This window comes from Thamnophis elegans, chromosome 10 (genome assembly GCF_009769535.1).
Source record: "Thamnophis elegans isolate rThaEle1 chromosome 10, rThaEle1.pri, whole genome shotgun sequence".
Lineage (NCBI taxonomy): Eukaryota > Metazoa > Chordata > Lepidosauria > Squamata > Colubridae > Thamnophis > Thamnophis elegans.
The window spans coordinates 8,234,452-8,260,173 of NC_045550.1; the positions used below are offsets into that span (position 1 = coordinate 8,234,452).

A 25,722-nucleotide genomic window follows, 5' to 3' on the forward strand; every position below is an offset into this window, starting at 1 on the left:
TGAGAAAGGAAATGTGATGTCAGTAAACAGAAGAAAATATATAAAATTGTAACTAGGTTACTTTGAAAATGCAGATATCACTGATTTGAGGTTAATTAAAATAGCCATACTTTATAATATTTAAGATTTTTCATTCTACATTTCCAAATTAATCAGCAATCAGTTCATGTTGTTTTACAATTATAAGTATTTATTAGTTCATTTCAAAATTGTTTGGTATGCTTGCACACATTAATATTAGCTACAATGCTCCTAGTACTGTGAGTTAAAAGCCACTACGCAGTTGTTCTATCTTTTCTTCTTAACAAGCTTCTTATGATAAAATAAAAGATGGACGAAGTAGTTCAGGAGTTAAAAATAGAAAGTCAGGGCATCTGAACTTTTTGTAAAGTTCTGTGAACCAGACACGTGATTCAGCTGTGGCATCCTAAATAATGAGAATACTGGCTTTGATTTCTCTTTTGTTCCCATCACTTATGTTTTTGCCACAATCACTTTAATCAGTAACTAAATCTCTTCTCCATCCTTCACCATGACCTTAAGCAGTGAGTTCAAGGAGACACTTCTGTCTAATACACCCACCCACTGTTGTTGACACTGAACATTTGTATGGTTTCCAAAAACTTTTAAAACTTTCATCCATTGTGTGGGTGGCAATTTAGCAATAGCAATAGCAATAGCAATAGCAGCTAGACTTATATACCGCTTCATAGGGCTTTCAGCCCTCTCTAAGCGGTTTACAGAGTCAGAATATTGCCCCCAACAATCCAGGTCCTCATTTTACCCACCTCGGAAGGATGGAAGGCTGAGTCAACCCTGAGCCGGTGAGATTTGAACAGCCGAACTGCAGAACTGCAGTCAGCTGAAGTAGCCTGCAGTGCTGCATTTAACCACTGCACCACCTCGGCTCTTAATTTGCTACTCTCTTGCAATACTGTGGTCTCTACTTGGTAGAGTTGGGGCAATTGGATGCAGCTGAGCATTTACTGGCCCTTCCTGATGCCTACATGAAATTCACAGGTTTTTTTAAAAAAATGTGCGCCCTAGAAGAAAAGCATCTGCTATTATCTAGGATGGAACTCTCAACCTTCTGAGAGAGAAGCGAACATTTTCACCACTAGACCACACATTTTGCTACTGAACAAATAAATATAATTATTTGAATGCCATAGGTCCATGAAAATGTTTGATTAAGTAATTGAACAACAATAAAAATTACCAAAATCTGTGGAATCATCCGGAAGAGCTATGAAAGGAAAAAATAATATGATTCAGAGATCTTTTACAAATTAGCTTGTAGAAGTAACTTACGGAGTAATTACTAGTTCTGTGACTCAGTCACTACCGTATTTTTCGGAGTATAAGAAGCACCGTTTCCCCTCAAAAAGAGGGTGAAAATCTGGGTGCGCCTTATACACTGATTACAGCATTTTTGGCCTCCCGAAACTCCTCCCACTTTACAAATATGGCTGGGCATAGCCTTTAGGAGGTTTTCAGAGTGTTCCTGGAGGCTGGGAATAGGTCTTTTTTGCTCATTTTTGCCCCCCAGCCCCCAAGAGCACTCTACAAGCCTCCTAAAGGCTATGCATGCCCCTTTTTTTTAACAAAAAACAGGCCCATACTTGGTAAGTGCACCAGAGATGGGTTCCTACCAGTTTGCACCTATTCTGTAGAACCGGTTTGTCAAATCTACCGAACCGGTTAGAAGAGGTTCCACCAGTGGACCCGGAAAGCAGGCCACACCTACAGAAGAGGTTCCAAAATTGTTTGAAACCCACCACTGGTCCTTGGATATGATTTTTCTACACTATCAGTCTCATATTTATAAAACTCAGTGCCTCTGTGAAAGGTAAGGATGGCTACTGCGTTTGTGGTGCAATCAGAACATTGCGTGTGTTGAAGTTGTTTCAACGCAAACCAAAGATGCCTTTTAAAAAACAAGTTTACATCATATTCTTATGCATGCCAGTGCTGTGTGTGAGGTAATTTAAGGTGGTTCTGACAAGTGTCATCGGCATCTTCATATCCGGTCACATGGGCGGCAAGCCACTCCCATCCGGTCACATGGGCGGCAAGCCACTCCCACAAAGGAGGCCACACCCACAGAGTAGGTTCGAACAATTTTTGAAACACACCACTGAAGTGCATCAAGTTTAAAAACATGTTTAAAATAAAGCTATTTTTGATCCTGAGCTCTGATCTATGAAAAGATACAGATTTATTTGACATATGCTAATTTATGGAACAAGGTACAAAATGCTCACCAAACTGAACAATGATCGTATGCATATATGAATGGTTTACATATCATAAAAACATTGCTTACTGACTATCGTGGCCACTGTAGTAGGTGGTGGTGGTGGTGGAGGCGGCAAGGCTGTTGAAAGAAATGTTTGCAATACTATTATTTCATATTTTAACTTAGTTTTATTAGCATGTTTTGCTACATTGTTCTCTTCCACAATGTCATCATTAAGCTATGAGAGAGAATGGGGAGATACTATGTTTAAGGAGATATAATCGTTGCTTTAAAATATGAAGTTTTATATTTTGTAGTTTTATAAAATATACCGTCCTAAAAACTGAGCTGAAGGGAAAATAAAATGCCAACTGATGACTAGAGGCAAAAGCAATTGTCTTGTTCCATGACCACAAATCTACAGTTGAAACGTATTAATACTAAACTCCACGTAGGAGGATGAACTGCTCTGAAATTATCAAGATTGCCAAATTATCAAGAGTTTTTTTCTCTCTCTCTGAAATGATCTGACTGGCAGCTGCCAGTCTAGGCGCATAGGTATCTGCAGAGAAAGGAAGAAAAAGGGCTTTAAATTTCCTTAGAAGTTCTTGCAGGGTGCAGAAGAAAGAAGTCTAAAAGAAGCCAGATCAGTAGAGACGAGGGAGTTTTCTTCTCAGTTTGGTAAGATATTTTGCTGGAGTGAGAGGTGACATGACAGCTTATGGATGCAATGGCTGCGACAGCCCGAGTTCCATTTGTTTCAACTCAGCAATTCAGCTGCTAGCTAGTCATTGAAAAAACATTTAATAAACGTTTGTGATCGTGACCCGTCAAAACCGCGCTCGACTAAACCGCGCCCGATTAAACCGCGTCGCTGATGTCATCAACAGGGCGACAACAGCCAGCGCGGAGAAAGAAGGGCGCTTTAAATAGCGCTTTGAAAGCAAGCCGATTCAACTTAAGGTAAGGGTTAGGTTTAGGGTTAGCTTTAGGGTTAGGTTTAGGGTTAGGTTAAGGGTTAGGTTTAGGGTTAGGTTAAGGGCTAGGGTTAGGTTAAGGGCTAGGATTAGGTTTAGGGTTAGCTTTAGGGTTAGGTTAAGGGTTAGGGTTAGGGTTAGGATTAGGTTAAGGGTTAGGTTTAGGGTTAGGTTAAGGGCTAGGATTAGGTTTAGGGTTAGGTTTAGGGTTAGGTTTAGGTTAAGGGTTAGGATTAGGTTTAGGGTTAGGTTAAGGGTTAGGTTTAGGGTTGGGTTTAGGGTTAGGTTAAGGGTTAGGTTTAGGGTTAGGTTTAGGATTAGGTTTAGGGGGGTTAGGTTTAGGGGTTAATTTTAGGTTTAGGGTTTACAGCGTGCTTCTGTCTCTGCCCTGTTGATGACGTCAGCGACGCGGTTTAGTCGGGCGCGGTTTAGTCGAGCGTGGTTTTGTGGTGGAACAGTTTGTGATAGTTGGCAACTAGTGTGTCTTCACAGGAAGTGGTAATTCTGGGCCAGAAAAGAATTGAAAATACCTTAATCAGGTCCAAAGCAAGTTCTTAGGATATTCCTGGGGGTCTAGAACTGTTCTCCTCATACCCTTCACCCCCCCCCCCAGGGTTTCTCCCCCAGTCATTCACCTCTACCATTTCACAATTACCCTTCCCACATACAAACTGGGAAATTCACTTGCTCCCCAAAGATGGAAATGGTAGGTAGAACTAACATAAGGAGCATTCCATCAATTCCATGAGGACATAACCAGGATATTAATATTTAAATTTGATACTTTAACACAAGCCACTATCTCAATGGAGTAGAATACCAATTTGAGGGAGCCTGAATGTGTTTTCGAAAATGTGAAGTATACCTATGGTTGAAACGTGTTGGGGAACCTTATCACAGAACAATGGTGAACTCTTAATAATGCACATTTAAGCCCGTGCAAAGATAAAAGAGAGGAAAAACGCCCTCTCAGCACAAAGAAATCTTCCCCAACATTTTGGGGGGGGGAGGGAGGGAGGAGGGGAATGCAAATGCAAAGGATTTTCTAGGTTGGACCCAATGCAACTGGAAACTTGACACAAAACACTTTCTCCCTCCCCTCTCTCTCTCTTTCTGCTTTCCCTTCTTCCGATTGACTGGCGGCTAACTGTCTCTTGAGCCCAAAAGGCCAGGGTGAACAGTATTTCTCCCAAAGGCCTGGGACGAAGGGCCTGGGATGGAAGAGGCTGGGTCCCATTGACCAGGATGAACAGCTGGGCCCTAACAGCGGAGGCAAAATGGTAGATGTGAATGACTGGGGGAGGAACCCTGGGGACGAACAAGGGGCGGTGAAGGGTACAAGGAGAACAGTCCCATTCCGTATTCCTGGAATCCTTTGCCAAAAACAAGTTTGGATCAAAATCCAAACTTGCTTTGGAACTTGATTTTATCATTCAGGAAGGGCCTACTCTAAGCCCCCCCTCCTCATGAAATGCATTCAGTTTGTACGTTGCCTGCTTCCCAACGATGGGAGCTCAGAAGCGTAGGAAGTTTATACCCATCCCTCTACTAGAAAATGAAATGGTTTGGGAAATATTAAAAGAGCAGAAATATTAAAAGAGCAGAATATAAAAGGGAGGAAGAAACTCAGCTCCCCCACATCTTTGTCAATGAGCCATTAAGGCCTGTAGAGTCTACTCTACATAACAAAGGTAGGATTAACCCTCCACGGATCTCACCACATGGCTCCCGGGAAGAAGCAATGCTCAACCAAACTTGGACTCACAACACAGCCTACAGAGTTGCCCCTGCATGGGCTCATGGGAGCCTGACAACCAATCAGAATACAATCTCAGGTTCAAAGCACAGAGGGGGGGGGCATAAAACCAGGGACTTTCAGCATTTCTGCCCCTTTTTCTTCTTCACCCAACATATTGAAGCATGTGATCTCCCTTTTCTGTTCAGGAGCTCAAGCCGTGTGATCCTATCCACAATTAAACCATCTTTCCAAGCAGCCTTCATGTTTCCAGTGTCTTTTTCCTCACTTGGAACTGAATCCAGAAGGACATTTCTTCCAACAAAAGAAAACAGAAAGACTATCAAATAAAACAGCATGGCAATGACTCGCCCCCCGACCCCCAAAGATGGAAAACCTAGGCAGCAACAAGCCCCCATCCACTTTGCTTCTTTTATTCTACACTCTCAACAACCTTAGTTTTATATTTGTAGGTACAGAGAAAACCAGTTCGCCAAAGGGGCTCTCTGTATATTGAAGGGACTAAAATATCCAACTGAGATATCTGTGAAATATAAGAGTTCTTTTAGGAAAGAAGGGAAAGAAGTGGAGCAACGCCCAAGTTACTGGTAACAATACAGAAATTGGACAAGAGAAGGATAATTGTGAAGCAGCCTTACTTGGAATCACAGTTTTCCTTGGAGGGACTTCTCGATAGCGTGCAAGAAAGCCTCTTTCATTCGTGCTACCATCACTTATAAATACAATTGTCATTTTGTTTGACGAGGATATGTATTTCTTTCGTGGCTTCCAACAAATTTTTCCAAATGAACGGGATGTTGAGAAAGGGCCATCAAAGATCTCCACAAAATCAACCGTGCAAAACCTTTGAAATTCCACTCTGTGGAGAAAAAGATGAGTAGGTGAATGCCTTCAGAATTACATGAAACTACCATTACATCCATTTTAAAAAAGATGTTAAAGCTGTCCTTCCTCAACTATTTTCACAGAAGTTGTTCCATTAGAGGAGGAGGAGCCAACGTCGCAACGTTACATCGTGCGGACTCAACAGTCCGAATCCGCCGATGACACTTTTGCCCCTGGATGGTCCAGCAGGACCTAAACCATCCCGAAGAGACGGTGACTGGGAAGACAAGACCTTGCTGGTCACAGGGACATCGCAAAGTCCCTGATCGACCCAAGGGAAGCACTTCCAACCAGCAGCAAACAGGCAGTCCCCAAGCTGACATAGTTGGAGATGGCACCAGAAAGAGAAGTGAAAGTGTTCCATCTGGTGAGGGTTTTTTTCCCTATGCTTTTAGAAGATTGCCATAAGAAACCTTTTTCTTGAGCTAAATTAGTCCCTTGAGTAAGAATAAAGCGGCATTTTTAATCCCTATTGGACTGCCCTAGAAAGTTTTTTGCTCTTGCCTGTAACTATGTTTTGTGGATTGAAGTGATTGCAACTTTTCTTGTTTCTCCGTTTGAGGTGAAGGGACTGATATTTTTTTCTCTATTTCTTTTTACTACTTTAACCTTTTTGGCTTAAATTAAAACTTTTTTTTACTTTAATAAATGTATCCTTCTACTTGTTATAATATCATATTAAAGATACTTAAGGAAAAAGTTTTTAAAATAGTTGAATCTGCCACTTGGAAGCCTAAGTCTGAAGTTTTTTTTCTTTTGCTGTTGTAACAATGTATCCTTTGTTCACTATTTGACTACACTGACTTTGCAACAGAAGGAGCTGAGGTGGCGCAGTGGTTAGGGTGCACTACTGCAAGCCACTTCAGCTGACTGTTATCTGCAGTTCGGCAGTTCAAATCTCACCGGCTCAAGGTTGACTCAGCCTTCCATCCTTCCGAGGTGGGTGAAATGAGGACCCAGACTGTGGGGGCGATATGCTGACTCTGTAAGCCGCTTAGAGAGGGCTGAAAGCCCTATGAAGCGGTATATAAGTCTAACTGCTATTGCTATTAGAGTTAATGAGGTTATAGGCCATTTGTGATCCTGTGTTTTCAAGATCAGCATTCCTGGTATAAAGCCAAGTACAACTAAATTGTCATTACACTCTTCTTTCAAAGAGACATCTGTCAGGTTATAAACAAGTGAACAAAAAGTTTACTTCAAATCAGTTATTATTTTAAGAATCTTCAGTTAGAACAAATAGAATTTCCTTGCCTTATACATACTGTATTCCTTTGCTGTTCTCTAAGGTGCCATTGGTTAATGCCTCGTATATTAAGAACAAAAGTAGTTAAGCAGAAATTGGAGAGAAGGAAAACATACACACACACAGATGTGTGTATACACTTTTCATTTTATTCTTAGACCATTGTATTCTTGCAGTCTTAGGATACAATGGACAATAATGCTATTAAAAACATAAACACATATTCTAGTTTATAGATCACTCTATTATAGAAGAAGAATAGAAGAATCAAGAAAATACCCTGCATTCTGTGGGATAGTTTCCATAAAGTATGAAATATGTTTAGTTACAACAGTTTGTAACTAAAGCAAGACTTTGTGGCAGAAACTATTCAATGGCATTTTCATTGGTGATCTAGCAAGTCCTTTATTACCTGAAATCTTCAAATCTGAGTTCTACATGACGTCTTTCCTCCACCTCTATCTGCCAAATACAGCGGGAATTCAATGGGTAGTTTAAAGGATAGAATGGACTTGAAAATGAACCTGAAGGACCCGTGAGTTTGCAGCCATAGAGACATTTGCCTAAAGGGAAACAAATTAATAAAGGTCAGTGAAGGGATTTATTTGTATAGTATGTTTGTGTTGATACACACATGCGTATAAATTTAGTGAAATAAATATCCAAAAAATCCAAAAAAATCACACTTGCTTACACATGTCAAATAAAGCCATTTATAAAAGCATTATGGGGAAAAAATAGCAACTTGAGAGGAAGCGCCTACATTCCCTGCATCTGGTTAATAAAAACTCAAAAGAAAGAAGAATAAAAAAAGGAGATTTTTAAAGACAAACCCATTGTGTGGCTTTTGTCCTACTTAAGAATGGGTAAGCAAAAAGAAAAAAAAAAGCAAGAATAGATTAGAAAGCGAAGACATTGCTTAAATACCCCAGAGACTGAGAGTTTCCTTGTTTATGTGACTCTCATTTCTTCCATTTATAACGATGTTTGAGATACATAAAATTTAAAACTGAAAATAGCACCACCCAATTCATACAGTACATTGTTGTCAAACATGAGACATACGGTTAAGCAAGGAACTCAACTAGGAAAAACAGGATAACTAAACATGGGATCTATTATTTTACATTTCTGAGAAGGAAACCACTATTACTTTTGTAGCTAAGTATTCTGTATTTCAAATTTGGTGAATTTGAATTTGGCCGAGGTGGCGCAGTGGTTAAATGCAGCACTGCAGGCTACTTCAGCTGACTGCAGTTCTGCAGTTTGGCTGTTCAAATCTCACTGGCTCAGGGTTGACTCAGCCTTCCATCCTTCCGAGGTGGGTAAAATGAGGACCCGGATTGTTGTTGGGGGCAATATGCTGACTCTGTAAACCACTTAGAGAGGGCTAAAAGCCCTATGAAGCGGTATATAAGTCTAACTGCTATTGCTATTGCTATAATTTCTTTTCAGCCTTTGACATACTAAGGTGGCAGTGTGAGTGCTAGATAATAGTAGGCTAACTATGCGTTATTGTCTGTTTATTTTTAAACTATTATTTTAATATGTAAAAAAAGGTGAAGTGGCTTTCAGTGAAAGAAAGGAAAACCACTTAGATCGCAATCCTACAAGTGTACTGCTGGAGAAAATTTCAGTGAATTGGTTTCTGAAAAAAATGTTTATAGGTTTGTAATCTTAAATTAATTAATTGATGCTAAAACAAAACTTCTGCCCTATAGTTTACCAGAAGGAGTGAGCTTCTGAGTGTTAGGAAAAGCTATAGATTTTGTTGCTAGAAGAAGGAAAAGGTAAAAATACAGTTACTTGAATAATGACAAATCTCAAATTTAAGCATCTTACAATTAATATTTGTTTTGAATCCTCTGTTCAATAGAGATGTTGCATATGATTATTAAGGAATGCCTCACTTATCCTCATTCCACATGAAGCACGTTATGTGATAATGAGAATGTTGGCCCGACTTTGGCCAACATAGGTCAAAAATTACGTGACCTGACAAATGCGCACGACAAAAACGCGCCAACAAAACCATGGTGAGAAAACCGCAACATCATAAATGCGCCCACAACAACGCCTCGACAAAACTGCGCCCACAAAAGCGTGATTTAAGTTAAGGTAAGGGTTAGGGTTAGGGTTAGGGTTAGGGTTAGGGTTAGGTTCAGGGTTAGGTTTAGGGTTAGGTTCAGGGTTAGGTTTAGGGTTAGGTTTAGGGTTAGGATTAGGGTTAGGGTTATTAGGTTGTTATTAGTTGTTTATTGAAGGCGTGTTTTTGTTGGCGCGCTGTTGTCGGCACGCTTCTGCGCCCATTCGTCGGCGCGATTTCGACCTCACGGTTTTCTCGCTGCAGTTTCATCGCCGCACTTTTGTCGAGCGCGCATTTGTCGGTGAACCCAAAAATTATATTTGTACTTAGTATTTCATTCCAAAGAGTGCTTAGAACACATGGGAGAACAGATACTCCAATTATCCACAATTATTTGAAGCACCATCTGCTTTAAGAGCTTAGTAAGCCTATTGAGCATGGCTAATAGCTAGTTGCAGTCCAGAAACAACCTTCCTTGTATTGTAACAGTCCACCTCTAACAGCAAACACTAACCAATTACTCTCATACACATTGACCCACCCAATGTCTCAAAATCTATTTTTCCTTGAGTGATGTTGGATTAAAATCTTTCTCCTTGGTAGTAGGCTAACTACTTGGGAGTGTAATACTTGAATACATTGTTTCACTTGGTTATCTCTACCTACCCTATTAGATCTCATAAGCCTTTCACCAAAAATAATGGTATATTTGTATGTATATACAGAAAAGGCTAGGCGAATTTCCCACCTATTACAACTCTAGGCAAGACTGTTCAACCTTTTCTCCTGCTACTTAAATACATATATTGAAGGCTTGAATACATTTAACACATAGATAGACCAAATAAAAATGGTAGCATGGAGGATGGGCTGAGAAAAATAATGGAGTGGAAACAAAATAAATATCCCATATAATTTTCTATATTTGCATTTTTCCAGGCAAAAATGAGCTTGGAATATTTTGTTTGCTTTGCATAAGGAAAAGAAGTCACCACAGAACATTATTCAGCATTTAGTTATAACTAGTCAAGTCCATTAATCAGGAGGTTGGGTAATCTACTGACCTGGAGTAATTGGATTTGGTTTGGTTACTGCAGGAACAGGTTTAGTAGTTGGATTCCGGGTACTTAGTGCGCGAACTGGTTATAAATAGAGCAAATATAATTTAACATTAGGACTGAAAATAATCTTAAATGCAAAAAAAGGGAGGTTATTTTAGGGAGTACACCAGAAAAACTTCTAAAATAATAAAAAAAAACTTTGAAAAATGCATTTGCTCAAATAAAACATTATATTGGAGGTTCTGCAATGCAACATATTAAAGACACAAAAGAATATGTCCATGCATAATGTTTGCACTAAAATGCACAGATCGAGTTTATTAAAAAAACAAATGATCCAAATGTAAATACCTGGCACTTCTGGTGTATTTTTTGTGGGAGCTACAGAAACCAAAAGAAAAGAAATAGTTAGTTTAATAAATGAAGAAAGGAAAGAAAAACAGACACAAGAATCTGATAGTTTGATGTTTCTCCACAGAGTAATTTTAATTATTCTCTGGAATATTTTGCAAGTCTATTAAAATCAGAAAGTATAGTTTAGAATATATGCTTTTGGTTTTGATTATCATTTTGAATGCACATAACTAATTGTTCTTATTTTATCAGTATTTATTTACAACACAGACAGAGCCTTCATAGCAAAACTCTAGTATGTTAATTTTCACCACCGGTTAATAACAGCAGGAATTTAAAAAGTAATGTTTCAGTGTTCAATGAAAATCAGTCTGAGGCATAACACATCAGTTTCACAGAACAGATGTCACTGACATTTTTTATATCACTAAATAACATTATTCAGGAATTTCAGCATTCCCTATTTCTTATTTTACGATATGTTGTTCTATGCAAAATGAGATCACTTCTCAAATACACTATTTACCATTTGCAAAGACAATGATACTTACTAAGTATAATGGGATTCTTTGTTGTAAGGGAAACTGTTTCTATGGGGGGAAAATACAAAAAGTAAGCTCTTCCTCTGAGGAATAGGGAAGCTTTCATAATATTTTGCTACAAAGGCGCCAATGAAATCATTTTATACTAACAACAGTGGCGATGGTTACCTGAGCAAATGACACCAGCGTCTTCCTTGTGGCCACAACGATGAATTCCCCAGCCTGAATGGGCGCACTCTTCTATAGATGATTCATTCCCTTTGCACTGAACATTTTCTAGGAGGATGTTGCCGGTGCCTTCCCCAAAATAGGCTTCATTGGTGGCTGCCATAACTCCTCCACAGGCAAGTTGTCTACATACAACCTCTGCATCTGGTGAGTCCCAACCGTCATCACAGACTGTTCCCCAGGTCCCATTGTGAAAGATTTCAAGGCGGCCCTGGCATCTGTTTTTTCCATCCATCAACCTTACAGTCAATGAGCTTGCTGTCGTTACCAATTCTGCAATTGTCAAAAGAATATAAACGGCATTTTCTCCCAACGACACATTGCGTTGACGCTCCGAGGGCTCACTTTAAAAAGGCATTTCAGTGATTCCCAACCTGATTTGTTTATTTTTGTCAGATAACCTTTGGCCTCTGTGTATGAATGGGCATGCATGTGTGTGCGTACAGTACAACTCTAGATATTGTGACCCATGTTCCTCTTTATATAAATGGATTGAATGGATTTAAGAAGATATATGTTTAGGTCTGGCCACAGTTGCTACCTATTCTACAAATCTTTGGAACATTTACAAATTATTTTGTATATTTGAGAAATAACTCTCAGGTTCCTTTTGCCTGAATACTTGAAATGAAAAACTTGTGCTTCTTTCACATCGTCATGTAAACAAAGATGGAGCTATTTTGTACATGTTTGACAAGCTAATAAATACAAAATAAAAATTTTGAGCTCTCTACCTCTTTTCGAATTGAGTTGTCTTGGTTAAATTCAATTCAATGCCCTGGTGTTTGGTTAGGAGCTGTGCTAGTTTATGTGAATAACTTTGGGAGGCATGAGGAAGAGCCCAAGCCCCTCCCCCCCAAAAAAACACCAGATAAGAGAATCAGAGTCCAAAAAAAAAGGAATGAGGCAAGAGAAAACACCTCAGAAAAGACCCTGCTGAATTCTGTTGAAAATAGTAGCAATAGCAATAGCAGTTAGACTTATATACCGCTTCATAGGGCTTTCAGCCCTCTCTAAGCGGTTTACAGAGTCAGCATATCGCCCCCACAGTCCGGGTCCTCATTTCACCCACCTCGGAAGGATGGAAGGCTGAGTCAACCTTGAGCTTGGTGAGATTAGAACCGCTGAACTGCAGATAACAGTCAGCTGAAGTGGCCTGCAGTACTAACCACTGCGCCACCTCGGCTCTTCATAATGCCAGGAAGGAGAGGGAAGGTCTTTCAGGCTTCCTTGTCTATTACTGCAGTGGTCCCCAAAGCTTCTGGCATCAGGGTCTGATTTCATAGCAGACAAATTTTCCATGAACCAGGGGAGAATGGTTTTGTACACAACCTAGATCTTGTGCATGTGCGGGGGGACGGAGGGGATGTCACTCACCACTTGTGGGGTTTGATTCCTAACAAGCTATGGACTGGTACGGGTCTGTGGCCCAGGGATTGAGGACCTCTCTATTACAGTTTCCTTATGATAAAGGTAGCATTAAAAACTATTAATTTTGATTTTCTGGTCTGGACTATCTGAAAAGGCTGGCAGAAGTGACCAGGTTTGTTTCATGTCCCCACTTCCCACTGTTTCCCCAATGCAGATATCACTTCAAAAGAAGTATAAAGACAGAAGCAGAATTACTAATTTAGTGCTTCAAGTTCAACTCTTAGTAATTATTAGAAACCAGAAGCGATTTATCACAGAAATCAAATGGAAGGTAAATCTCCCTATTCTGCCATCCTACCCCCAATCAAACTGTTTGTTGCTTCTCCTTTTTGTTTCAAATGAAGAGAGAAAACCATGAACCGCTAGATGTTATCTACTGAAACCTATCCGTCCAAACTGACTTCCCTTTTTCTTTGCCAGGCACCTGTTTCACTCAAGCATTGCAAACTTTAAAAAATTAATTTGAAATCAGGCTTTAAAAGTCATTATTTTTATTTCTTAATTGTGGCATCGGATTCCCCAATATTTTGCCAGACAGACCTTAAAAATTATGGAATGCCTGAAACTCTTTATTTGCAAATGTGCCAATCTGTTGTCCCTAAAAAAAGTTGAAAGTAAGGTGGGGTATTAGCTTGGAGAGTTAGAGGGGGTAGCCGAATGCTGTAGCCCTGTCTACTTTCTGAGAAAGAGGTGTATTTTAAGTGCCACAAGTACTACAGTAGCCAGTCTGGGAATTAGCACTTCCACTATCAAACAATTGTTTTGGATTTTGGACATCCATAATATGTTCATAACACACACAAAAAAATGTTCCCACTGCCCCAGAAAGTTGTGTTTTGGATGTGCTCTGCATTACATTACATATTTTCCTGTTCACATCTTATTAGTGCCTCTGGTATATTCCTTGGATATACAGATTTTGGGGGAAAAGTTGGATGAATCTTATTTCTGTCTTGTTAAAGAGTTTGCTGGTTCTAATTTCCTTTAAATTATGATACAATGTTTTAAGTAAAAACAGTAATTTAAGAAAATACATACCAGGTGCTGATGTGGTGACAGCAGGACCTAAAAATAGAAGAAATGACACAATAATGATCATGATTAATTATGGGTTATATTATATTGCCAATGTTATCATTTTTAAAATAGATTTTCGTATTCTTCTTTAATTTGATATAATGAAGTAAAAGTGTGCCTCTTGTAAAATATGATAAATAAATACATAAATAACTGTAATAAATCTAATCTAAAATAAATAGCAATAGCAATAGCAGTTAGACTTATATACCACTTCATAGGGCTTTCAGCCTTCTCTAAGCGGTTTAAAGAGTCAGCATATCGCCCCCCACAGTCTGGGTCCTCATTTCACCCACCTCGGAAAGATGGAAGGCTGAGTCAACCCTGAACCGGTGAGATTTGAACAGCCGAACTGCTGAACTGCAGTCAGCTGAAGTAGCCTGCAGTGCTGCATTTAACCACTGCCCCACCTCGGCTCTGGCTGAAAGTATAGGAACTGATCCCTGTTGCTTTTTAGTATTGAGACTATAGGTCAGTGATGGCAAACCCATGGCATGTGTGCCAGAGGTGGCACGCAGCGCCCTCTCTGTGGGCACACGATCTGTCACCTCAGTTCAGTTTCACTGTGCATCTGCGCGCGCCTCCCTCCAGCCAGCTGGTCTTCAGGTCTCTGCCGTGCATGTGAGGCTGTTCAGGGAGAGGGGGGCCATGCGGTGGGCTGTGTGTGCATGTGTGTGTGTGTGGGGGGGCAGGGGCTGCACGCTCATTGCATTTTGAGGGTTTGCGCCAGAGGTGGGTTCATACCAGTTCGCACCTATTGGGTAGAACCGGTTCGTCAAATTTACCGCACCGGTTAGAAGAGGTTCCACCAGTGGACCCGGAAAGCAGGCCACACCTACAGAAGAGGTTCCAAAAAATTTTGAAACCCACCACTGGTCCTTGGATATGATTATTCTACACTATCATGCTCATATTTATAAAACTCAGTGCCTCTGTGAAAGGTAAGGATGACTACTGCGTTTGTGGTGCAATCAGAACATTGCGTGTGTTGAAGTTGTATTAATGCAAACCAAAGATGCCTTTTAAAAAACAAGTTTACATCATATTCTTATGCATGCCAGTGCTGTGTGTGAGGGAATTTAAGGTGGTTCTGATAAGTGTCGTCTGCATCTTCATATCTGGTGACATGGTCGGCAAGCCACTCCCATCTGGTCACATGGGCGGCAAGCCATTCCCACAAAGGAGGCCACACCCACAGAGTAGGTTCAAACAATTTTTGAAACCCACCACTGGTTTGCGCACACACAAACTCATATTTTGGGCACTCAATCCGGAAAAGGTTAGCCATCACTCTATAGGTGGTGTTTATTTGCTAACTGCATCTGAGTCTTTCATCTCCATTATTAAGTTGTGTGGTAACCCATCATAAGTCTTGCAACTTCTATTTGCCTCTCTCATTGACTTCATTGGAAGCTGGCTATGAAGATTGCAAATGGCAATCACTTGACTGCGGGATGCTGTGATTGTTGTAAACGCTTACCAGTTGCCAAGTGCCTAAATCACCATTGCAGAGATTCTGCAAAACCACGCCTGTCAAAAGTCTCATTTTTCAGTGTTAATTTGGTTGGTAAGCAAGCAGTACCCATAACCAATCTACTCAAGATGGTCAATGCAATGTAATAAATAAATTAGCAGACATTGTGTTCTTAAAATAAACATAAAGCTCCAGCCATATTGTAACTATGTTCTGCTGCTGAAATTTAATTATGATTTCTATATTTTTGCATCATTGAACTCTTCAGACACATTTCGGAAGACAATATGGGAAAAGAGAAAAGCATGTGGCTTAGAATAAGAGGCTTCCATATTGGTAAAAAGAATAATTCCACATATTTTATTTACCTAGAGATTATTATTCCATTGTCTATCAGGTGTCACTTTAAATAAATTTACTGAAATATGCTGAAATAACTTTATTAAAACAGAACCAGTTCAGATTACCTGAGCAAATGACTCCAGCATCTTCCTTGTGGACACAGTTATGAACGCCCCAAGGTTTATGCGCGCATTCTTCAAGAGAAGATTCGTTCCCTTTGCACTTCAGTTCATCCAGGAAGATGCTGCCGGTTCCTTCCCCAAATGCGGCATTAGATAAGGCTTGAAGGGCCTCTCCACAGGCAAGCTGCTTACACACAACCTGTGTGTCATTGATGTCCCAGCCATCGTCACAAATTGTTCCCCAGCTTCCATTGTAAAAGACTTCAACGCGACCTTGACATTTGTCTTTTCCATTCACCAGTCTCAGAGATTTTTCTTGAAATGAAAATAAATGCAGATTGGACTTTCATCTCAGATATCCTATTTCTAAAACTCTTTACTACTAAATAGAGAGGAATCATCTCTGCTGTTCTGTTTTGCAACCCTCATGATCAGCTGGGAGTGCTGTAGGTTTATTTTTATAATAGTTATTGCTGTTATAAGAATGAAAGTCCCTCATATAATAAATACCTCTTATTCCCTGAGCGGTCAGCTTAGCAGAGGGTGTAGAAAGGGCTGGGAAAAACAAAAAAAAAAACATTGTTATATGACTCTGAAAGTTTTACAGGTCCAGTAGTTGGATTCTGCGTAGTTAGTGCGCGAACTGGATATAAATAGAGCAAATACAATTTAACATTAGGACTGAAAATAATCTTAAATGCAAAAAAATGGAGGTTATTTTAGGGAGTACACCAGAAAAACTTCTAAAATAAAAAAAAAACTTTGAAAAATGCATTTGCTCAAATAAAACATTATATTGGAGGTTCTACAATGCAACATATTAAAGACACAAAAGAATATGTGCATGCATAATGCTTGCACTAAAATGCACAGATCGAGTTTATTTAAAAAAAATGATCCAAATGTAAATACCTGGCACTTCTGATGTATTTTTTGTGGGAGCTACAGAAACCAAAAGAAAAGAAATAATTAGTTTAATAAATGAAGAAAGAAAAGAAAAACAGACACAAGAATCTGATAGTTTGATGTTTCTCCACAGAGTAATTTTAATTATTCTCTGGAATATTTTGCAAGTCTATTAAAATCAGAAACTATAGTTTAGAATATATGCTTTTGGTTTTGATTATCATTTTGCATGCACATAACTAATTGTTCTTATTTTATCCGTATTTATTTACAACACAGACAGAGCCTTCATAGCAAAACTCTACTATGTTAATTTTCACCACCGGTTAATAACAGCAGGAATTGAAAAAGTAATGTTTCAGTTCAATGAAAATCAGTCTGAGGCATAACACATCAGATGTCACTGACATTTTTTATATCACTAAATAACATTATTCAGGAATTTCAGCATTCCCTATTTCTTATTTTACGATATGTTGTTCTATGCAAAATGAGATCGCTTCTCAAATACACTATTTACTGTTTGCAAAGACAATGATACTTACTAAGTATAATGGGATTCTTTGTTGTAAGGGAAACTGTTTCTATGGGGGAAAAATGCAAAAAGTAAGCTCTTCCTCTGAGGAATAGGGAAGCTTTCATAATATTGTGCTACAAAGGCGCCAATGAAATCATTTTATACTAACAACAGTGGCGATGGTTATCTGAGCAAATGACACCAGCGTCTTCCTTGTGGCCACAACAATGAATTCCCCAGCCTGAATGGGCGCACTCTTCTATAGATGATTCATTCCCTTTGCACTGAACATTTTCTAGGAGGATGTTGCCAGTGCCTTCCCCAAAATAGGCTTCATTGGTGGCTGCCATAACTCCTCCACAGGCAAGTTGTCTACATACAACCTCTGCATCTGGGGAGTCCCAACCGTCATCACAGACTGTTCCCCAGGTCCCATTGTGAAAGATTTCGAGGCGGCCCTCGCATCTGTTTTTTCCATTCATCAACCTTACAGTCAATGAGCTTGCTGTCGTTACCAATTCTGCAATTGTCAAAAGAATATAAACGGCATTTTCCCCCAACGACACATTACATTGACGCTCTGGGGGTTCACTTTAAAAAGGCATTTCAGTGATTCCCAACCTGATTTATTTATTTTTGTCAGATAACCTTTGGCCTCTGTGTATGAATGGGCATGCATGTGTGTGTGTACAGTACAACTCTAGATATTGTGACCATGTTCCTCTTTATATAAATGAATTGAATGGATTTAAGGAAGATGCTGCCGGTTCCTTCCCCAAATGCGGCATTAGATAAGGCTTGAAGGGCCTTTCCACAGGCAAGCTGCCTATACACAACTTGTGTGTCATTCATGTCCCAGCCATCATCACAAATTGTTCCCCAGCTTCCATTGTAAAAGACCTCAATGCGACCACGACATTTGTCTTTTCCAGTCTCAGAGATTTTTCTTGAAATGAAAATAAATGCAGATTGGACTTTGCTCAGATATCTTATTTCTAAAATTCTTTATTACTAAATAGAGAGGAATCACCTCTGCTGTTTTGTTTTGCAACCCTCATGATCAGCTGGAAGTGCTGTAGGTTTATTATTATAATAGTTATTACTGTTATAAGAATGAAAGACCCACATATAATAAATACCTCTTATTCCCTGAGTGGTCAGCTTAGCAGAGGGTGTAGAAAGGGCTGACAAAAACAAAAAAAAAAACATTGTTATATGACTCTGAAAGTTTTACAGAAGTTCTTTTTATCATGTATGTGTAGAGATAAAAAAATCATAGTGGAAAAAACAACAATTCTTCTGATTTTAAACTTCCTCTCAAGCCATTTTCTTTTCCTACACATATTTGTTTACAATTTCATACCTTGTTCATTCTCTTTGACCAAGCCTAATTAATAGCCTAATTAATTTGGCTTCCAATCATTCAGGAACCAATCTCTACTGGTTAATTACAAGCAGATTGTAAGTACCCAATTCAGTTATTTACCTATCATTTCTTCTTAAATTAGGATGCAAGATTTGATTTTATGTAACAATAGAAATTTAAGCAAATACCTACCAGGTGGTGATGTGGTGACAGCAGGACCTGAAAATAGAAGAAATAACTTCAGTCTGGGTGAAGAAGACAACATATGGATGTTGATGAATTAGGAGGATAGAGTATATTGCCATTGTTATTATCATTATTTCTTTTATATATATTTTACTCTTATTCATTTTGATACAGTAAAGTAAAATATAAAAGGGCATAGCAAACCTGGCTGCTTTTGGAACTGATTTCTGTTGCCTTTTAGCAGTAGTGGGTTTCAAAAATTGTTCAAACCTACTCTGTGGGTGTGGCCTCCTTTGTGGGAGTGGCTTGCCGCCCATGTGACCGGATATGAAGATGCCGACAATACTTGTCAGAACTACCTTAAATTTCCTCACACACAGCACTGGCATGCATAAGAATAGGATGTAAACTTGTTTTTTAAAGGGCATCTTTGGTTTGCATTAAAACAACTTCAACACACCCAATGTTCTGATTGTACCACAAACGCAGTAGTCATCCTTACCTTTCACAGAGGCACTGAGTTTTATAAATATGAGCATGATAGCGTAGAATAATCATATCCAAGGACCAGTGGTGGGTTTCAAAAATTTTTGGAACCTCTTCTGTGGGTGTGGCCTACTTTCCGTGTCCACTGGTGGAACCTCTTCTAACCGGTTCGGTAGATTTGACAAACCGGTTCTACCGAATAGGTGAGAACTGGTAGGAACCCACCTCTGCCTTTTAGTATTGACATCACAGGTAGTCCTCATCTACTGACTGCAACTGAGCCGGCAAACTCCATCATTACAATTTGTGGTTAAGCGTGTTAAGCACTTCAATCAAATTTGCATAAATATAATGTAATAACTTACTTAAACCTGCATAACAAGGTCAAGTCCTTAAATCCTTGTATGTTCCATAATAAATGCACTTTTTTCTACTGAAACACATTATCAGTAAAAAATTTCTGAAAGCTTTACATATAATAGTAATTAGGATCCTTTGCAATCCCATTCAAGATTATCTAGCTAGATGGTGATGTACTTTAGTTTTCTGATAATATTCTACCTGGCAACGGTTACATTGCATTGACACTTGATTGTTAAATTATTCTTTGACTATATTTTCATAATATAAACCAAGTCAACATCATATCACTTGATATCACTTGAAAACTGAGCAGTTGAGATGAAAACAAATGCAGATTGGACTTTCACTTCAGAATATTTTGGAATATTTTGTTTATTATGCATGAGGAAATGAAATTATCACAGAATGTTATTCAACATTTAATTATAATTCTTCAAATCCATTAATCAGGAGATTGGTTAATCTACTAATATGGAGTAATTGGATGTTATATGGTTACTGCTGAAACAGATCTGATAGTTGGATGCTTAGTGCCCAAACTGGTAATAAATAGAGCAAATGCAATTTTACATTAGGACTGAAAATAATTTTTAATGCAAAACAAATGGCAGGTTATTTTAGAGATTATACCAGAAAACATGTAAAATAAATATTTTGGAAAATGCATTTGCTCAAACAAAACATCAGATTAGAGGTTCTATAATGCAACATATTAAAGACCAAAGAATATGTGCATGTATGTTTGCACTAAAATACAGAGATTGAGTTAATTAGAAAATGATCCATATGTAAATACATGGCACTTTTGATGTATTTTTTTGTGGGAGCTACAGAAACCAAAAGAAAAGAAATAGTTGAGTTTGATAAATGAAGAAAGGAAAGGGAAACGGACACAAGAATTTGATAGTTTAATGTTTCTCTACAGATAAATTTTAATCTGTAATTTTAAGTATTCTCAGGAATATTTTGCAAATCTATTAAAATCAGAAAGTGTAGAATATATGCTTTTTTGGTTATCATGTGTGAATGCATATGATTGTTTTTATTTTATCACTATTTATTTACAGCGTAGATAGCCTTCACAGTAAAACTTTAGTGTGTTTCATTCCCCAGTTCCCATTGTAAAAAATTTCAAGGCAACCTGGCATCTGTTTTTGCTATTCATCAACTTAAGTCAATGAGCTTGTTGTCATTATAATTGTCAAAAGAACAAAAACAGCATTTTTTCCCAATGACACGTTACATTGACTATTTGAGGGTTCATTTTAAAAAGGCATTTCAGTGTTTCCCAACTTGTTATTTTTTTGATCTCCCTTTGTGTATCTATGTACATGCATTTGTGTTTGTGTACAATTAGATATTGTGACCTGTGTTCCCCTTTAGATAAAGGGGATTGAATGGATTTAAGAAGATATGGGTTTATGGCTGGCCACAGTTGCTGCCATAATCTACAAATCTTTACTTGCTAATCTACAAATCTTTGGTTATTCCCTTGGATCATTCACAAATTACTTTGTGCATTTGAGAGGCAACTTTGAGCTTCATTTCCCCTGAATACCAGAGATGAAACCTTTGTTATTGTTTACATCATCATGCAACAAAATATATATATTTCACCTGAGATATCTAATTTCTAGAATTTTTTATTTCTAAAAGAGGGTCTAAATCAAGCGTGTCAAACTCACGTCATCACAGCGGCATAACATGAGGACATTTTCATCCTTTGCTAAACTGAGTATGGGTGTAGCCAGGTCCTGACCCATCTGGCCCGTGGCCCGGGCGTTTGACAACCCTGGTCTAAATGAAAATCAAATCATTCAGGCCAAAAGTATCTAAAAAGGCTAAATCATGGTAACTGGAGCAAAGTTTATTAAAATTGAGACATTTCATTATTCATCCAAATAATTTCTTGAGTCAAAATGAAACTTTGTGTAGGCAGAAGGTGAAAGAGTCATTGGAAAGAACCAATTCTTGATATAGAGACTGCAGGGGTTCCCCCCCACCCCCAATGTAAACTAACATGGTAACTGAAGATTCAGTCATCCAAGCCAAAAGTATCTAAAAAGATTAAATCATGGCAACTGGAAACGTCTCAGTTTTAATAAACTTTGATTCAGTTGCCATGATTTAATCTTTTTGATACATGATTGTATCTTCATTTTCACGTTGCTTTTCAATTTGGGGAGAAACCCCCTGCAGTCTGTAGGCAGGAGTTATAGCAATAGCAATAGCAGTTAGACTTATATACCGCTTCATAGGGCTTTCAGCCCTCTCTAAGCGGTTTACAGAGTCAGCATATTGCCCCCACAGTCTGGGTCCTCATTTTACCCACCTCGGAAGGATGGAAGGCTGAGTCAACCTTGAGCCGGTGAGATTTGAACCGCCGAACTGCAGATAGCAGTCAGCTGAAGTGGTTACAGTACTGCACTCTAACCACTGCGCCACCTCGGCTCTTTACAGAGTTGGTGTATTCCAACGCCTCTCTAACTCTGTCCTACACAAAACTTTCATTTTGACTGAAGAAGGGCCTTGGATAAGTAGTGAAACATTTTAGTTTCAATAAACTTTGATCCAGTTGCCATGATTTGACCTTTTTAGATAAACAGAGAGGAATCACCTCTGCTGTTCTGTTTTACCAATATAACATATTAATATAATACATAATATATAATGCATTAATGTTAATCAATTTTATTCAAGCCTGATTATTTTTCTGTGAGAATAGAAGTGGTTCCATGGTATGGTGGAAAATCACATGCTCTCTCTGGATATTTGAGTTCCGTAACTTAACAGTTCCAACCGGTTTGATCACAGGATACTCTTTGGCATATTTCAACTGCACATCCTTGATTCAGGAAAATATACTTTCAATACGTGCTATGAAATTCTCTCTTTAGCTTACTGTAATATCGATTTATATGTGCTTTGCAGAATTCCAATCACCTTCATCTCATCATACCATAAAATAGGTGTGAGATTATAAATAAGAAGGTATACAGTGGTTCATTCATTTTTTCACCAAGATCACCAAGTGATCTTATAGAGCCGAGGTGGCGCAGTGGTTAGGGTGCAGTACTGCAAGGCCACTTCAGCTGACTGTGATCTGCAGTTCAGCGGTTCAAATCTCACCGGCTCAAGGTCGACTCAGCCTTCCATCCTTCCGAGGTGGGTGAAATGAGGACCCAGACTGTGAGGGCAATTTGCTGACTCAATTTGCTAAAAAATCTGTAAACCGCTTAGAGAGGGCTGAAAGACCTATGAAGCAGTATATAAGTCTAATAAATAAATAAATAAATAAATAAATAAATAAGTAAGTAAGTAAGTAAGTAAGTAAGTAAGTAAGTAAGTAAGTAAGTATATCATGAGTTTGATGGTTCACATATAGATGAAGCGCACCCCTGCTTTTATCTTAAAATCATGTGAATTAGGTAAAGGGGGGATGATTGACTCAAAGTTATCCCATGAGTTCTCATGGAAGACCTGATCTTGGATCTTCCCAGATCTAGTTGACATCTTCACATACATTTACCATTTTCAATGTAGTAAAATAAACAATTTGCAACCAACATTTAAACAACCACTGTGAACAGCTGGAGGTGCTGGAGGTTTATTGTTACAATATTCATAACTATTATAAGAATGCAAATCCACTTCAGGCGTTTAATAAATACCTTTTGTTTCCTGCGTAGTCATATCTGTGGGAGCTGTAGAAAGGTTTGACAAAAACAGAAATTGTATAATTATATGATTCAGAGACTTTGACAGAAGTTCTTTTCTAGCATAGATTCATAGAGATAAAAATAATGCTGGGGAAAAACAGCCATTTTTTTGGTTTTCCACTTCCTTTCAATCTGTCTGCTCTTCCTACATATATTAATTTTCTAATTCAATTCTTGTTCATTTTGTTTGACTAAACCACTTCATGATACTTCTTTTCTACTAGTTAACCTAATTAATTTGGATTCCAATTATTCAACACACTAGCAGTAATGTTTAAACACAATTTTAAGTACTCCATAAGTACTTATTTATTTACTTACTTACATACTTATTATGCTATGCTGCAAAACATTTCATAATTCAATGCTTTCACTTTATTTAAATCAAACAACATATGATCATATTTTTTCTTACATTCACATATTTCTCAATGATTTGCTGAAAAGCAAAAGTCCAATCTTCACACCACTCATTTTATTTCACAAATTGGGCTTTCATTGAAATGAAAGAAAATAAAGTTGGATGAATTTTATTTCTCTGTGTTTCAGGCAAAAACTTTAGTGGTTCTATTTCCCCTTAAATTATGGTGCAGAATTTGATTTCAAGTAATAATAGGAATTTAAGCAAATACCTACCAGGTGTTGGTGTGGTGAGAGCAGGACCTGAAAATAGAAGAGATAACCTTTTTTCTGGGTGAAGATGATGAATTAGGTTACATGATATTGCCAATATTATTTTTATTATTTACTTTTTTATACTTCTTTAGTTTGATACAATAAAGTAAATTAAAAAAGGCATAGCAAACCTGGCTGAATTATCAGAACTGATTGATGCCTGTTGCTTTTTAATATTGAGACTCCAGCTAGTCCTCTTTTACTAATTGCAACTGAGTTTGCCAACTCCATCATTAAGTGCTGTGGTTTTTTTGCTAAGCACTTTTAATTAAATTTACTTAAAGATAACGTTATACCTTACTGAAACATACATAACAAGAACCAATCCTCAAAGCCTTGTATGTTCAATAATAATGGATTTTTTTTCTGCTGAGGCACATTATCATTGAAGATTGCCACACAACTTTACACATAATAGCAATTAGGATCCATTGCGATTCCGTTCAAGACCCTCTAGTTGAATGATGACATGCTGTACTTGCAGCCACATTACATTGGCACCTGATTGTTTAATTATTCTTTCTCTGTGTTTGTTTAATTTATTTATTTATTTATTTATTTATTTATTTATTTATTTATTTATTTATTTATTTATTTATTTATTTATTTATTTAATTTATTTATTTAGTGCATGATACAATTAACCAGAGACCACAATGTTGGTTGTTAGTACATAGTACATAGAAGTTATTTGGCTGCTGAAGAGGGCAGGTGCGTTTAGTTAATACTCATGCACAATCCATGATACATCACAGGGGACAAACTAGGTTTGCATCAAGAAAGACAAGTGGCATCCTATGGCATTATTTCAGGTCTTCTCTCACACCAATGTTGCCTCGCAATTTGGCATTGCATCCGGACAGGTCCATCTCCGGCCCGGGTCCGACTGTCTACACAAAAAGCTGCCACATTTTGCACTGAAGTGGTACCTATTTATCTAGTCACATGTACTACGTCTTTAAACTGTTAGGTAGGCAGAAACTGTGGCCAATGACGGGAGCCCACTCTGTCACATGGTGCTAGGACTTGAACCATCGGAGCAGAGACCACCTCCAGTATTTTTAAGCCACTGTGCCTATTGGATAATGTAAACCACATAAAAACATAACGTAACTTGAAAACTGAGCCGTTGAGATTACCTGAACAAACCACCCCAGCATCTTCCTTGTGGAGACAGTTATGAACGCCCCAAGGTTTATGCGCGCATTCTTCAAGAGAGGATTCGTCCCCTTTGCACTCGACTTGATCCAGGAAGATGCTGCCAGTTCCTTCCCCAAATCGGGCAGCAGTTAGGGCTTGAAGGGCCTCTCCACAGGCAAGCTGCTTACACACAACCTGTGTGTCATTCATGTCCCAGCCATCGTCACAAATTGTTCCCCAGCTTCCATTGTAAAAGACCTCAACGCGGCCACTACACTTGTCTTTTCCATTCACCAGTCTCAGAGATTTTTCTTGAAATGAAAATAAATGCAGATTGGACTTTCACCTCATTCATCTAATTTCTAGAATTCTTTATTTCTAAAGAGAGAGGAACCATCTCTGCTGTTCTCTTTTGCCATATAATACATTAATCTCAGCATCAATCCCCCATAGCCACTCCAAAATGATACTATGGGTAATTATATTGAAAGCCATTGAGAGGTGAAGGAGAGTAAGGATGGATGCACTACCCCCATCTTGCTTT

The 25,722-nt window shown here is 38.4% G+C and overlaps 1 protein-coding gene and 1 pseudogene across 1 annotated transcript in view; both read right to left on the reverse strand.

Annotated features, from left to right (window-relative positions):
• Positions 1–11,477, reverse strand: part of CUZD1 (CUB and zona pellucida like domains 1) — a 33,462-nt gene extending 21,985 nt beyond the window's left edge. Inside the window, exon 1 of the mRNA XM_032225586.1 lies at positions 11,315–11,477. Within this exon, the coding sequence (XP_032081477.1) occupies positions 11,315–11,477 (163 nt within the window). The remainder of the gene's footprint in view (positions 1–11,314) is intronic.
• Positions 11,478–13,374: 1,897 nt separating this feature from the next.
• Positions 13,375–24,907, reverse strand: LOC116514127 (annotated as a pseudogene).
• Between the last annotated feature and the right edge of the window lie 815 nt (positions 24,908–25,722).